We start from the raw sequence: 16,189 nt of genomic DNA on the forward strand, positions 1-16,189 counted from the left end.
ATGTGAGAGTAATGGAGACCGGTAGTGTGAAGGCAGTGCTTCACCAAGCTCCTTTAAGTGGATGAAAAGTGCTCCCTTTTGACTGAATAGAGAACTGCAGGCTGGAAGCACATAGACTCACAGTGACCGCCTTTCTCCCTCATTGTTCTCTATTCTTCTTACAGCCAATTAACATCCATGCACAGAGCTGGACAAGGTGTATTTGATGTATATTGGAGGTGAATTTGAAATTCTGCTACTGGCTTGGAACTGTCTAGAAAAAAAAAGTTATTTGCGAAACTATTTTTTGTGAGCAAACAGTAAAGAGACACGAAGTTGTAGATAGAAGAGTTTCTTGCACAATACAGTTAGGGAATTAGAATGCATAAATTAAAGTTTCTTATGAGTTTAATTTAATTTATACTAATTTAATATACTAATGTGTTTGAGTTAGAAAGCACTAGGAGTGATGCATCATCAATAAATATACTTCGCCCCTGTACAGGAATTACATTTACAATTTAAAAACCTCAAAATATTGCAAATAGTCTAAAACAGTAAAACAGTATCTGCTTGCTCTGTGCCACGTCTTGTTTAAAAAACTACAGCATTTATTTTTTGTGGTGTGAAATTGTTCATCTTTACTGTAGATTTTAATCAAGCAATTTAATAGAAATGTACAAACTGGAGAACAGAACAAATAAACTGTATATTTAATCTAAGCACAAAGTACGCATTTTTAAAAACAGCTTTAAAGGCAGTAAAACTTGGAGCACCCTTATATCTTATCTGTTGCGTCTCTCTCTCCTCATGTGCTGCCATCTCTCCACTGTCCATAATGAAGGCACAAAATGCCCAAAAAGAACTTCAAACACAACAATGAAACAAATTGTTATGAAATGTATAAGTATCATTACATAGCACTTGCATCAAGCAATCAGATGTCCTTGTGTCTTAATAAAAGTCTGAAAGATAAAAAGTTCAATACATCCTTAAATAACTAAAATACTGTAGTTTCAAGTAACATAATCTACCACATGGTATACTGAAAATATTGTATTTTTTTTTACAAATAAATAAACATGAATTATAAGGACTATATTAAAAAATGCACATCTTATGAACCCCGAATGAATTGAGTGTTGAACACCATCTGAGGATATCCTACCTCATTTTACAGTCTGTAACATACAACGCTCCACCACATATTATCAAATGTTACTGCCATGCTCGTTAAAGTATGTGTAATTTCATAATGCGTGTGTGTGTGTAATGTGAATCGTGTGTGTTTTACGCTTAATGCCACATGAGTGCATTTCGCACCATAAACCATGTGATGTGTGTGCATATTAGCCCGGATAAATTACTTAAAGCTTCTCTCATCTGATGACAGAAATTTATAACAAGGAGACACTTAATCATGATTACCCGATTATCTCATGCTTAAAAAGCTTTAATTTTTGCTTAAAGAAGGGCTCAGTGCCTCCTTTTTTTCATTTACTCCTTTTTGTCATAAATGGACGGCAACAATGATGATGATGATGGTGATGGGTTCCAGAGGAGTGAGATTCTGTCTCTCTCTCCCCCCTTCTCCCCAATTCCGCAGGGATTTGTGGGGGATAATCCTCTCGGGGATTAGGTCGGGGCAACACGCAGACAAAGAGGGGAAATAAGCCTGTTATGCATTCGCTGCTTCATTTCCCAACCTGTCTTTATTACAACCTATACTGATATGGGCTTATTCACACACACAAGCACACAGCGACGTCCGCACACATATACACTCATACACTCTCACACGCATGTGATTGGCCACATTAAGAGCTTCCCAGATGTAGTTGGCGTCCGTGGGGTTTTTGTGTCTTCATTTCCCTGATAGGTGTGTATATCTGTATTGAGCAATAATAAAACCCACACATGATTAAAGCAGAATAGACTCTTAGTTCTTAGCACTGATCTTTTGAGCCCCCTGTATGCATTTTTATTAAGGAAAAGCACATTTGGCACCGTACTGTTTCATTTTTTTTTATTAGGTGGATGTAATGTAATGTAATTATTGTGCCTGTGTGTGTGTGTATGTATGTGTGTATGAACATGTGTGAGTTCCCATCTTAGTGTGTCTGTGTGTGTGTGTGTGTGTGTGTGTGTATATCTTTGTGTGCCTGTGGGGGAGTGTCAATGTGTGTGTTTGTGGATGAGTGTTCACCTATTTGCACCCACATTTGTGTGTGTGTGTGTGTGTGTGTGTGTGTGTGTGTGTGTGTGTGTGTGTGTGTGTGTGTGTGTGTGTGTGTGTGTGTGTGTGTGTGTGTGTGTGTGTGTGTGTGTGTGTGTGTGTGTGTGCGTGCGTGTTCGCTCCAGTAGTACTGTCCTTTTGAGGGTCTTTATCGTCAAAACGCCTATGGTTACATTTGTCGTTTCAGTGCTGTTTTCATCATTGGATCACACTATGACACATTGACTGGCACTAAGTCAGTTTTCATTTGCATTGTAATGCAGTGACCCAGACTGCATCCCAGCATAGCAGACCTCACATTGTGATGGGAATTCCTCCTAGTCTGGACACAGTCCTACAATGTACGAGTGACCAATGGCAACAGTGCGTCGACAGCAAAACAAATACTGGACATCTTAAAAATGTAATGCAGATAAAATGCATAACACACTATCAGACCGAGACATCTAAGGGATGTCACAATCACACCATCATGTTTAAATTAATGGATTTTAAAACATGAATGAACTACAAAAAAGTTGAAACATTTTCTCTGTAAATATACAAATATTTTGTTTTAAAGTCTGGCATTAGAGTCAGGGTGATGATGTTGTGTTGACAGAGGTATTTCAGGGCAGGTAATGAAGGCAACACGTTGGTTATGTTTACAAGATGAACCATGTGTTATACAGTACATATGCACAATAAACTTCTTTTGGGACAATAAACACTAAAACCAGTTTACAATTACTCAGGAAATCTCCAGTCATTCTTGTCCTATGATGTCACGCTTACTGTGGCTTGAAAACAGTTTGCTTGGTCATTTTTATTTTTGTTCTGCATGTCGTACATGTCATAATCAGATGTGTTCTTTTTGCAGGCATTATAACCAGCTATGGTCTCTGGCTGGATGGAGTGCTCATTTTAAACTCCAGTTCCTCCCGGAGGTTCTTTGTGGTGGAGGGACTTTCTCCATGGAGCCGACACGTCCTCCGGATGCAGGCCTGTACAGCACGAGGCTGTGGCAAAGGACCAATGGTCAGTTAACTTCTTACTTGTAAACCCACACATTTATTTATTGATTGATAAGATAAACTGCAAGATCCTTTGTGATATCTTTGAAGATAGGCAAACTTTAAAAGTCATTGCTGTAGCGTTTCTGCATTTGGATGAATCATATCCGTAGGTAAAACATAACAGACAGTAAACCAGATATTTTAATGATGTAGATTATTGCTGTAACTAACCAACACACAAAGACATGGGAACACATATGAGAATGCCTACTCAGACATTTTCAAGTGTGTGTGTGCGTGTGTGTGCATGTTGTGTCACTGAGTGTCATAAAGGTGATCGATTCTCTCAGCTCAATAACGAGGTTGGCGTGGCGACAGTGACATTTGGTAGCAAATGCCACTCCACACTCAACGATGTCTCTGACGACAGGCCATATTTTGGGGCATTTTTCCAATACGGACGCCATATTTAGTCAAACACCAGTAGAACAGCTGACATAGCAGAACAGGAGGACAGGAAGGGGGAAAGTGTGTAAGTGTGTGTGTGTGTGTGGGGGGGGGGGGGGGGGGGGGTGTAAGAACAGGATAAAGAGGAGTAGATGACAGGATGGATGGGAAAAGGAGATGAAAGAAGTGAGGAAAGGAGGGAGTTTAGGGATAAAAGTAAAATGATGAGGATAGAGTAAATGGTCAGAGCAAAGTGAGAGATGAGGTGGCAAGTGAGGATGCGAAGGGCAGCAGAGAGGAGAGTAACAGGAGCGTGAGACAGAAGAAAGAAGCAGGGTGATGGTGGAAAAAGAGAAGGAGCAGTGTGAGGGGAGGGGAGTGAGTGAAAAATATGGAGGTATGTGGCAGGAGAGAGAGAGAAAGGAATAAAAAAAACTTGAGGCAGAAGTCATTTGGACCAGGTGTGTTGAGTGGTTTACTTTTACACTTAGACTGGTTATGTGTTATATTTTAACACACATTTTAATCCAATCAGTTAAATATCTCAGAATGATTTTGATATGTTTTTTTTAAATATTCGATACCAATTCGATGGATGAGAGTGAGTAGAATTATAGTAAAAAGGATTAAAGTTCTGGAGAACGTGCTTTTGTGTCTTTTTCCTTTAAATCAGGTGGAGATGCGTACATTACAGATGGCCCCAGAGGGCCCTATACTGTTGGAACTGACCAATCAGAGCTCTCGATCACTCCGAGCCCGCTGGACAGCCCCTCCTAGACCGAATGGGAACCTCAGCTACACACTGTACTACAAAAGCAAAGGTAACACAGACAGCCATGCTCGCTCTCTCTCTGTTCGTTCAAAACAACAATGGCGGCTCCTGAAGAGGTAAGCGATGGACTAAAGAACTAAAGAGTATCATTGAAAGAAGAGCAAATAACAACACTGAAGGCTTTCACATAGAGAGAGACAAACCTGCAGCAGGCTTAGACAGGCCCGGATCAAACCACGGCTTGACTAAACCCGCTGCACCTGACGCAAAGCTACACAGACAAAATGTAGATTATACTTAAAAGAGAGCCACTAAACTTGCTGCATTTTCTACGTGGCTTCACTACAAATCCAACTCTACATTAAACCCATTGATGTTAAGTTTATCAGAATTATCAGATAAGATTAAGGAGTTTTGTAAGACACCATACCATACCATATCATTTTTCAAACCTCAATAACTAAGCTAAAAAGGTGTGTCTTGACATTTGTCTTGTTGCTAGAATGTAATTATCTCAGGTCAGGCTGTCCTGGAGGAAAAGTGGACATAAAAAATAGAGGTGGACAGTAAACGCTGCTTCTCTATAGGTCTCACTCATACAGGTCAGTGCTGTCAAAGCATCAAGAAAAGTTAATGCTAGTCCATCAAAAACCAGAAATAGGAATCTGTCAAGTTTGTTTTAACTAAACAGGCAGGAAATGAACAGACATTACTATCGCAATTCAGATCACAATCAAAATATACACATTAAGTAAAGTATGGTTGTTGTTTTTTAAAAGATAAGCAGAACAGAATAATATGGGTGGAGATACACACATGTGTACCCTTACACACACACACACACACACACACACACACACTCCTCACCAACAATGCAAACTTAGACTGAAAGTCAAGCCTGAAATGGGGAAGTGAAAGACGGAGCAATCAAACCAGAGTGGTGTAGAAAAGACAAGGTTCGTTTTATACTGCTGGTGACTTGAGAAAGGAAGTGATGTAGGGTTCCAGAGCAAAGCAGTGTTGTGAATGAAGATGGATGGAAGAACAAAGACAAGCATTGGTAAACAATAGTATACAGATAGAGGAGAGATGAGAAGCTCATGTTTCCATAGATGTATTCGAAAAGATTGCAAGTAAAAACAACATAAGACATGAAGAACAACAAAACAGCGGATGAGAACTGGACATGGAAAGAAAAGGGGAAGAAGAAAATTGAACGAGATGAGAACAGGAGCATGGGGAAACAGCAGAACACACAATTATCCTTAAACCCACACGTATTCACCAAGTCTCTTTCTCTCTCTCTGTCACACACACACACACACACACACACAGATACACACACACACTGATAGAGTCAGGGACTTTGATCTGCTCCTCACAGAGGAAGAGACGGATTAAAATGAGTGGAGAGAAGGGTGGAAGAGGTGTGGAAGAAAGAGAGAGATGGTGTTTCGCTCTAGTTACCCACAACCCCTTGATTCTTTGATACACACTGCCTTCATCAGTTCCCACAAAACTGATATGCGTTTGTGTGTGCGGGTGTGTGTCCATCTAAATATATTGGATAGCCTTACATATTGTAATTTTCTGATCCCTTTTCTTTGACTATCCTTGCATAACCTCGCTATGGAGACCTCTCTCTTTTGATCACTCTCAGTTAATCTCAGTCAGTATTCCCCTCTCTTGAACTCTCACTCATTCTGTTTCCCCTCTGTTGTTAAATTATCTTTTATGTGTCGCCTTTTTTCAGCTGTCACAGTTATGACTCTAATCAATGACTGTGCCACGAAAACAATCAAATGTGCAAGATAATAAAGTCTTCCTCCTCACTTGTTAAATACGCCATGCTTGGCCTAAGACCTTACAAGTCTCTCTTTGTGTGACTCTCTCTCTCTCTGTCTCTTAGAGGGTGACGGTGTGTTGGATGGAAGTATAGCAGCTGGAAGCTGGTTGTCTGTGACTGACCTACAGCCTTACACCAACTACATCTTCTGGATCAGAGGGTGTAACACACAAGGTTGTGTTGAGAGCCTGCCTCTCAATGTTACTACGCCCCCAGCAGGTACAAAAACACAGTAAAGGTTCTCCCCCCTATCATCAGACTACACCTTACAAACCTGATTTCCACTAGAAATCTAAATCTTCACCCACACTTTTCAGATACATACTTATGAAATAACTGAGTATGTCACTATGTTTATGTCTTCTACTATTATAAGGCACGTTAGGCCTCCACTAAATTGTGTATGATCTGATTTAAATGGCTATAATTGTCGCTTTTTTTCTACACAAGCCATAAACCATTGTAACATCTTTATCTCATTACTCTGATTTTTATTGCTATTCTTATGAACTGGAAAAGTTCTGTTTTATAGCTTGCTAGGCAAAAGGAAAAAAAAAAAAAAAACAATTATTCAGTGAGTAGCAGTGATAAACACAGACACACACACACACACACATCATTGACTTCACTTAATGGTCTGAACACATATTTCTAATTTACACAGCGTTTGTTCGTGTGTTTGTGGATGTGTGTTTGTAATTGTGTAGAATGGAGGCTGATTGTGCATACTGATAAATGTCAAAGCTGATCAGAGCAGTCTGAAGATGACTGTAACCAGGCAGCAACACACACCCCTATAGACACACATTTTACCACCTTAGCTAATATTAACAAAAGTGTTGAATACACGCACACACACCCCACCCATGTCTCAGTCAGAGAACAACAAAAGACTGACTTCGGAAAGTTTTACTGTTCAAGTTCAAAACAAAGGCATAAGAAAGTATAAATTTTAAATACCAGACGTTTCCTCTCTTTCTATCTCTCTTTCTACCTCTGTGCCTCTGGCATCTCTTTAGACTTCTTTAAGGCAAACTGTCTTGATGCGTCCTTGTTCTATGAAAGAACAGAGAGAAGATAGTTGAGCAAGAGACAGAAGAGCAGAGGAGGAGGAGAGCAGAGAGAGAGAGAAGTGAACATAAAAGTGCATAGTTTAAAACGATTAGTGACACCTCTGATATTGTACCTGCTAACACAGCATGAGAGAGACACAGGCTCACCAAAGGTGTGTGTTTTGTGCGTGTGTGTGCGTGCGTGTGTGTGTGTGTGTCAGAGGCAGAAATCTAGTGTTTCAAGAATTACACACACACACACATACACACTCAGGGAATGACAATTTTGCTGATCTACTGTAGGATCCTCTATATTAATAAGTAGAAACTAGTGATGGGCATCAAAAAGATTTAATGATAAAAATGTAATTATTTCGGTTAATTCGTTTTTTTGTTTCTGCATTTTTGGTTGTCCAAGCTATTGATCTATCTAACTCCTTAGTCAAAACCGCTTATATACAAACACACAAATTGGGCATCAAGGGTAGGGACAAAACTGCAAACATAGTCACAGGTGGGGCTTTGACCAAAATGATAGACAGATGTGCACACACACACACACACACAGACACACTTTGGTGGAAAATCGAGTGTTGTGTCATGTCGGAGGCATGATGTTAGGTACATTGGGACCATCCGGTCCATTCTCGCAAACGCTATATCTCTGGAACACCTTAATGGAATTTTTTCAAATTTGGCACAAGCGTCCACTTACCACTCGAGGATGAACTGATTATATTTTTAAGGTCAACGGTCAAACTCACTGTAGCCCCTCGTTCATCCCATTCTTGTGAATGCAATATATCAGGATTGTCATAATTAGACAGCATAATTGCTAATTATAGCAATTTCATAATTGCTCACACAATCTCACACAAATAGTAGAATAAAATGATAAAGTGATGACGTTTTGGACGGACTTGAATATAAACTGCAGCATGAATGGTTGAAAGAGGCATACAACTGTGAAGTGGTTATTCCAGTTTAAATGTTTCTATGTTTATACTCATATAATGAATGTGAATTAGAGTGAAGATTCATTTTTGGTGAACCACCAAAAATATTATTCTGAACCTGTATCCAGTATCAAAGAGTGTTTTTTGGCTTTTTTCATATACCGCGTGTGTGTGTTTTTAAAAGCCGTCTGTAGGATAAGATGTCTTCAGCAATCAGTCTTGTTGTAGTGGAAAGAGAGCAGTGTGTTTGATTGAAGGGTCACTTTATACATCGGAGGACCTACTCTTATTTCGCATAGTCAACACTACAGTCACTCTCATTTTCTCCTTCTATTTGTTGTCCTTATCTCTTTCCTATCCTGTCTTTCCTCGCATCTTCTCTGTTTCTGTTAAGAGCACGGCTATCATACTGAATCAAGATGTTTTTACTGATTTTCCGACACTAGCAGTATGCTATCATGCTCAGCTGGAAAAGAGGGGCACTGTTGAGAGAGCGGGGTCATAGTGCTCTGTGTGTGTGTGTGTGTGTGTGTGTGAGAGAAAGAGAGACGTTGTAGTGGTTGTATATCTGTACATCTTACGGCTCTCTGTTGCACTCCCAGCCTCCTTTACAAAGAATATTTTCTCCTTTTGCTGTTATGTTTTTCTTCTTCTTTTGTTCTGTCCTTCTCTCTCCTCACTCCTCACTCCTGTCTCCTCTTTCCTCAATAAACTTGTGTCATCCGTTGAGGGTGCAGTTGATCAATGAGATCAGTGAGTGACATTGATGTAACTTTTATAATCTACTTTTTCTCTTGCTCTTTTTTTCTTGCTCTCTTTTTTGTTTTACTCCTCAACTGTCCTCATTCCATCCCTCCATCTATTTTTCACCACCTCCATCCTTCCTTCATCACCTGCTTCGTCTTCTTCTCACCATCTTGTCTCTCTCTTTTCATAGCCCCAGATGGGTTGTCACCTCCGAGGTTGGCTCACAGAACTAGTGCCAGTCTGAATGTATCCTGGTCCGCCCCTGCTCACTCCAACGCACCAGGCCCACTCCGTTACAGCCTGCAAATGAGGACATCCCCTCAGAGGCCTGTGATAAGGTGAGATGGAGATTTAGATTCTTTTATTTTTAGATTAAAAAACTGCACGGACACAGTAGATAATCAAGTGGACAGGTTTTTACACAGTTGTCCACAACACATGCAAGTGGTCTGAGACAGTCATGATGATAACCAGCATTAAGAGAAAGACAGACCCGTACAACGCGCTCAGATACGTATCACAGTATATACGCACCTTAAAAATGTGTACACACATATGCATACACGTGTACATATAATAGGGTACATTATACAGCAAAGCTGAAAATGGCACATCAATATGACAGACCATCAGAAAAACAGAGAGGAAATGAGCTGGAGAGATGGGGGGAGTCAAAAAGACAAAAAATCAAAGAGAGACAAAGGTAGGGAAATTGTAATAGAATAAAAAAAGAGAGAGAGGGTGTGCATCTGATATGTATTCATTACATGCTTCCTGACAACAAATTGCAATTTAATCCAAGAAGAGGAGGCTCTCATTCTGTGGTAATAAATAAATGACTAGCTACATGTATTATATATCAGACAGCCATGCCCTCCTCCTCCTCTGCTATGGAAATCTCATTGTTCCCTGATTTATTCATTCATTCATCCCTTCTATCCATCTGATGCTAAATGGTCAACGGTCCCTCATTTATGACAATATTCTTTTACTTTGTCCTAGATTCCTTTGTACGATTATATGATATGGGATCAGGTATGACATGGGAATATGATAAAAAGCTATACAAATATTGTACATATTACCAAGATAGTCACTGTTTAGTGAGCATACGCAACTTGTCTCTTGACATTTATATAACATCACACTTAAAAATGTAATTTATTTTAAAAAACACATTACACCACATGAAATCATATACAACTTACTTGTATTGAGATAAAATGTATTATGTCTGAGACACATTATACATTCATAAAACTCATGTTAAAATCATGTTGACTTTTTAAATTTGGTTGAACATGATTTAACAGGGAGATGTAACATGCAGTTTTAAAATAGTGGTTATCACTGTAGAGATAAAGTGCCGCAGTGGTGCTGACATACTTTTGTTGGCCAACCCGGAAGCATCGCACTGGTTGCCTCGACAAAAAGCCAATCGGATTGTTCAATCAGATTTTGGATAATTACAGAACATAAGTTTATAATACTGACACATTTTGTTAAGCAAAAACGTGAACACCACTTTTATGATTTTAAAAGTGTGAATGCAATTGACGGAAGTGAAATGCTAATGCTAGGATATAAACAAACTACAACATGGTCGCGTAGTTGTGAATATACACAGCGACTAGAACACTATTCTAGTTATTTAGCCACTTGTTAGCAACCCGCGTTTATTAAGACACTTAAAAGCTTCCAAATGGTGTATTTTAAAAAAAAGGTATTTATTGACAGATTTCCTTTGGTCGAACAAAACGTTAAGATATTTTAAGCTCGTGTTAACCACAGACCTTCATTCAGGCATCTAACCAGAAATCCATTCAAAAAACTCATTGACTTTGAGACTGGAGAACTGGAAGAGCAAAAATGCTAACTCATTTTGGGGTATTAGGACTCATTCCATCAGCATTCTTGGCCAGTAGCTGGCAAACACATTCTGGGGAGCTGTCCAGTGCCAAATCTCTGTGGTCAGGCATTAAAGAGCAAAACAAGAGATGGTGGATAACGTTGAAGGAGAAAACGTTTTGGAAAGATAGAAATTAAGGAGTTGCAAAAAAGTTTTGTTCAGTGACTGGTGGGGACAAATGTGTTCATATTTTGTATATATATATTCACGAGCAGGTACTAGATACACATTTGTAAAGTAAATTCACTGTCCTTCTTTGACCACCTGTTTGGTCCACATGTGTTTCAGTAAATGTATGTTTGTCTCTATAAACTCCTACTGCAGGCTTATGGAAAACGCAACGGCTACCTTTTCCTACCATGTAGAGGGCCTATCACCGTACACCCAGTACCTGTTAAGAGTGGTGATCTCGCACACACATGGGCAGACTGTCGGCCCCTGGGCGACACTGCGCACCGCAGAGGACAGTAAGTTCACAGACTCATACACACAAGTGCTCACATAAAATATAACATAGTGGTTACTCACAGATGCATGCATGTACACGTCTGTTCCAATGCACACAGCAAAAGAGAAACACCACTGATAAATAACCATAAAAAAATACATAATTAATTCTATTGGTAGTTCTAAACAAACTTGGTGGTGGTTCAGATAAACACTCTGTTGTTCTATAGGCTACCTGTTGGCAGTGGTTGTTGGCATTGTTTATTCATACTGAATTGTGCAGCCTTGGTGCTTGTGTCAGCAGTCCTGCCAAGTTTTGCAAGTGACTGGCTGGCAGGTGGCTGGCAGCAGCCGGTTATTAGTTGGCCTCTGCCGTCAGTTGGCCGTCAGTGCTGCTGAGTCAAAGTTAAAGTCAAGGAGTCTGACAGATCTCCTGATTTTAGGTGATGATCTAAACAATAGCCTCACACATTAAACATATGGCCTGTGGTGTGAAAAACAGAGCCTCTGCCCAGTTTCCTTTTATTCTGTGAAAGTCTCCAGAGTTGTATTTGATAAAAGTGTATTCATTTCTTGGCGTTAGTGCAGGTGGTCAATATGATCAAGCCGGTAAGGAAGAGAGACAGAGACAGAATCTATTCAAAATAAAACATGGGGAAAAGCAAGATAGGGTGAAACGCACTGACATAGTGAGATTTGCATACTGTAAGGTGTGTGTCTGTGTGTGAGTGACCTAGCCAGTGTCATTGTGGGCTAATTGCTGTAATAGAATCATATTAGCCACTGGAACAGCCTCCTCAGTGCAAAGTTATAAATTAATTAGCACCACGCTATTATCACATACATTATCATTAGGCCGCTGAGATTTGCATACATAGGATACATGCACATGTACACACACAGAAATGTGTATGGTCACATGTATGCGCGGTATAAAAATACAAACACATTCACATGAACAGTGATGCACACACCCATTCAGACACACACAATTGCAGACATTTAGGAAGCATTAAATTATAGCCCTTTGGTTTTTCTCATTGCGATTCAAAATGTAATTCCCTCTAACAAACACACACTGTCAGGCAGACTGTAGCTTTTGTTACACATTTTTTTCTATGTACTCAACAGTTCTAGATAAGGTGGACGATTATTTGTGTTTTTGGTTGTGCGTACGCTTGTGTGTTTCCATGTGAGAGTGAAAACGTGCAAATCTACCTCTCTCTGTTTGTGTGCATGTGTGTGTGTGTGTAGACAGTAATAGATGTGTCCATTTGGTCACACTGTGCCCCATCGTTCAAACCTCCATCCCTCTCTTTCCCCTCTCTCTGCCTCTCTCCGGCCCCGTCATAAGCCCACTCACACACTGAGAACATGTGTCATACACACACACCTCCTTGTCCTCCTTATCAATCACACACCTGCTCATGCTCACAAGCAGAAACACATACTCATGAAGTTGCATGCTGACAACTTCATCCCCAAAACCACATACACTCACACAGACTGACACTGTGACAGTTTAAGTATAGGTGTAAAGACAAAAAATGTATCTCTCACAAAAGCACAAAACATTGGGAAGCTACTTAACCGTGTAGCTACACAACTCAAGAGCCCACATAAGAAATAATGATATATTGTGTGAGTACATCTGATCCATCTGTTGTTTTTTTTTGCCTGAATTGATGTCCATGTTTGATCCACTTTCATCCCTTTTCACAGCTCCTTGTGTCCTACTGATCTCAATGAATTACTCACAATTAAATGTTAAAATTGAATCTTGCAACCAGTCATGGACTTAGAGTACATACTATTGTGTCTAATCATTTTAAAGTATGCATAGGGCAAAATCTTTTAACATAATAATAGAATACATGATAGGTATGGAAGCTTTCAATAAGAAGGGATTTAAACCCATGATGGGAGAGAGCCAGATTTCCAGATTGGGTTTTTCTAACATGTAATTTGTTACCATAAGCCCATCCTCTCATCATCATGGCATTGACAGGAAAGGCTGCATTCCCCTCCTAATCTTCTCGCCCACACGCTTCAAAAAATGACAACCGTAGCGAGCACTTTTACAGTTTTTTCCGTATGATTTCATGTATTGTAAAGCCAATAGTTATTATGGAATTACTGTTGTCTTTTATGCTGTTTATACGTATTCACTCTTACAAAATACTGTAATACTGTATATTAAATACTTTATACTAAATACTGCAAACTTATGCAAATATTCATACATATGCTCAAGTTACATACAGTAGATCTTAATATAAACTTAATGCAGTTTTACCCCTTTTGGAAGAGTTCCCCACTCTGTAGTTGTTGGTGTGAGCTGTAACCTTGCAAGGTTTCTACTTTGTTACTGAACTGTAAATACTGTACTGAAAGTTGAGATGGACCTTCATTAACAACATGGATTCAAGTATGTTTTCACCTCATTACTTTTAACCCTTTTTATCTCTCCTTCATTCTTCTTCATGTATAAATGTCTTTGTCCTCTGTCTTTCATACTGTCATACCTTTTCCTTTCTCAGTCTTTGTACTCAAACATGAAAAGACAGAAAAAATGACAGAATGGTTTTCACTTCTTGTTTTTGACGGACTAGCCCTTAAGTATTTACGAGAGAGAGAAGAGAATATAGAGGGAAAAAAAGGAAATAAGACATGGAGAGAAAAGTGAGGAAAGAAAAATGGAGAGAGCACAAAGGTAAAATGAGGAATTGAGGAAAAAAGAGGAAGAGAAGAAAAGAGAAGGCTAATGACAGAACAGAGAAAGAGAGAGACCCACGCTTCCTCCTTTCCTTTTTATCATTCCATTAAAGTTTTATATCCATCTTTTTAATGTAATTTGGTCCCTATGAATTCCTGCCGCTGCAGAACAGACAGACGGCTCCTGTGAACATAAACTCTAGCCGTGTTGGACAGCTCCCTTTCCTCTGTCTACTCCCATGTTCACACTAGCTAAGTGATCTAAGAGAGAGAGAGAGAGAGAAAGTGTGTGTGTGTGTGTGTGTGTGTTATAGGGAGTATGACTAAAGCACCGTTTTGACAAAATGATCTTAGAAAGTAAGTGCGTGTGTGTGTGTGCGTGTGTGTGTGAGAGACAGAACATTAAAGCAGAAAGTGAGAGAGAAGTATGGAGGAAAAATGCTACAGAAATGAGTTTAGAGGTGATGACAGAACACAAAGAATTAATGTTATTTAATGAATGAGTGACTGCATTAATAAAATAATAATAACTCTACCTTATTTCCCAGTATTCTGTTCAGTTAGCTGTCACAAAGAAATGTTGAAGTAATGTGAACATAATCACATTGTGTTTTTGCATATCAAGAGATATTACCTGAACATGTATTTACACATTGCTCTTCTAATATACTTTCAGAGGCAGTGGGATAATGTACATTTCTGAAAGTAAAAAACATGATTCCTCAGCCGTCAAAAAGTTTTTGTAATATGTTTAGAACTTCTTTAGCTCAGTTCTCACTGATTTGAAAATGTTGACACACATTTCCACATATTCTTAGAGACATATATTACTTTGCGGTTTGTAGTTCTCTTTTTGTAGTACATGGATACATCAGAAGGTTACCTGGAATCAAGTGAATCACTCCAAATAGTCAACGTCTAAAAAGGATTTTTGAAATTTTTGAGTGATTGACATTTCAGGTATCGTGATGGTCGCGGTTACTTAAAGGCTAATGTACATCACATATAGTCATGATGTTATGGATACAAAGCAAGCTCATGACCTTGGTCATGCATCATCCCCTTTCTCACTGCCTCTTCAGTGTCTCCTAAAGCAGCAATGACATTAAGTAATCTGTAGAAAAAGTAAAGATATGAAATGCAATGTAAATTCTCACCGTATTGCTTGTCACGTTTTGACACCATGTCGTAAGCATCTTGATTACAGTAAAGCTCAGCGTTTGTCCTCATTATGACTCCTAGGAGCCTCGACTCACCTTCAAAAGCCCAGTCACACGCATGCACGCACGGGACCCTGTGCGAGGCTAAAAATAATACCCTTTCTCGTCTCTCCAAATGGATAGACACAGATGTACACACTTACAATATGCACAAGAAGCTACATAACATGTACACACCTACATACACACACACACACACACACACGCACACACATACTCCTTCCTCCCTCCCCCTCCCCCAGCCCTTGTCAGTTGATTGTGTTATTACTATGCTAACCAAATCCTTATAAATGTGATTTAAGGCTTGGCGGCCCCGCGCTCCTGTTTTAGCCTTCTGCTACTGTGTTTTACTGGAGGGAGGAGGAGTAACGGTGGGAGGTGTGGAGGAAGGGATTAAGGGAGAGGGGAAAGAAAGACAAAAAGACACGGGGAATGAAGAGGTCAGAGAGGTAGGGGGAGAGAAAAGGTGAGTGGGAGACAAGGGAAAAGAAGAGCAGTTTGGAAAGAGAGGATGGGAGGTTGAAAAATGGAAGAGTTGAGCGGGAAGGAGAGGAGGAGGGAAAGAGCGATAAGGACTCAGGAAACCAGAAAGAGAGGGCTTGCTACGCATTCCCTCAACACTCGTTCCCTCCTATCCAAGGAGCAGTAAAGCGTCAGTAAAATAAAAAAAAGGGAAAAAGCATCACCTGCATCTTAAATGAAAATTTCAATTGAAAAACTTAACAGCCCTTCAAATTGCAGAATTTTACACGCGCCAGTAAAGCCTAAATAACACTCAACACTTAGAGGGATGGAGGGGGATGGGGGGAGGGGAGGAGAGAGAATGAAGGAGGAATGGGGGGGGTGACAACGGGGGTTATTTTGGGTT

General features: G+C 39.7%; 1 protein-coding gene across 1 annotated transcript in view; it reads left to right on the forward strand.

Annotated features, from left to right (window-relative positions):
• ush2a (Usher syndrome 2A (autosomal recessive, mild)) overlaps positions 1-16,189 on the forward strand; it is a gene marked incomplete at its 3' end in the record, with an annotated part of 191,303 nt that overhangs the window by 93,979 nt on the left and 81,135 nt on the right. Inside the window, exons 44-48 of the mRNA XM_079186116.1 lie at positions 3,075-3,232; positions 4,331-4,478; positions 6,339-6,494; positions 9,221-9,368; positions 11,264-11,406. Of these exons, the coding sequence (XP_079042242.1) occupies positions 3,075-3,232; positions 4,331-4,478; positions 6,339-6,494; positions 9,221-9,368; positions 11,264-11,406 (753 nt within the window). The remainder of the gene's footprint in view (positions 1-3,074; positions 3,233-4,330; positions 4,479-6,338; positions 6,495-9,220; positions 9,369-11,263; positions 11,407-16,189) is intronic.

The sequence above is a fragment of the Pholis gunnellus genome, assembly GCF_910591455.1.
Source record: "Pholis gunnellus genome assembly, chromosome: 1".
Classification (NCBI taxonomy): Eukaryota; Metazoa; Chordata; class Actinopteri; order Perciformes; family Pholidae; genus Pholis; species Pholis gunnellus.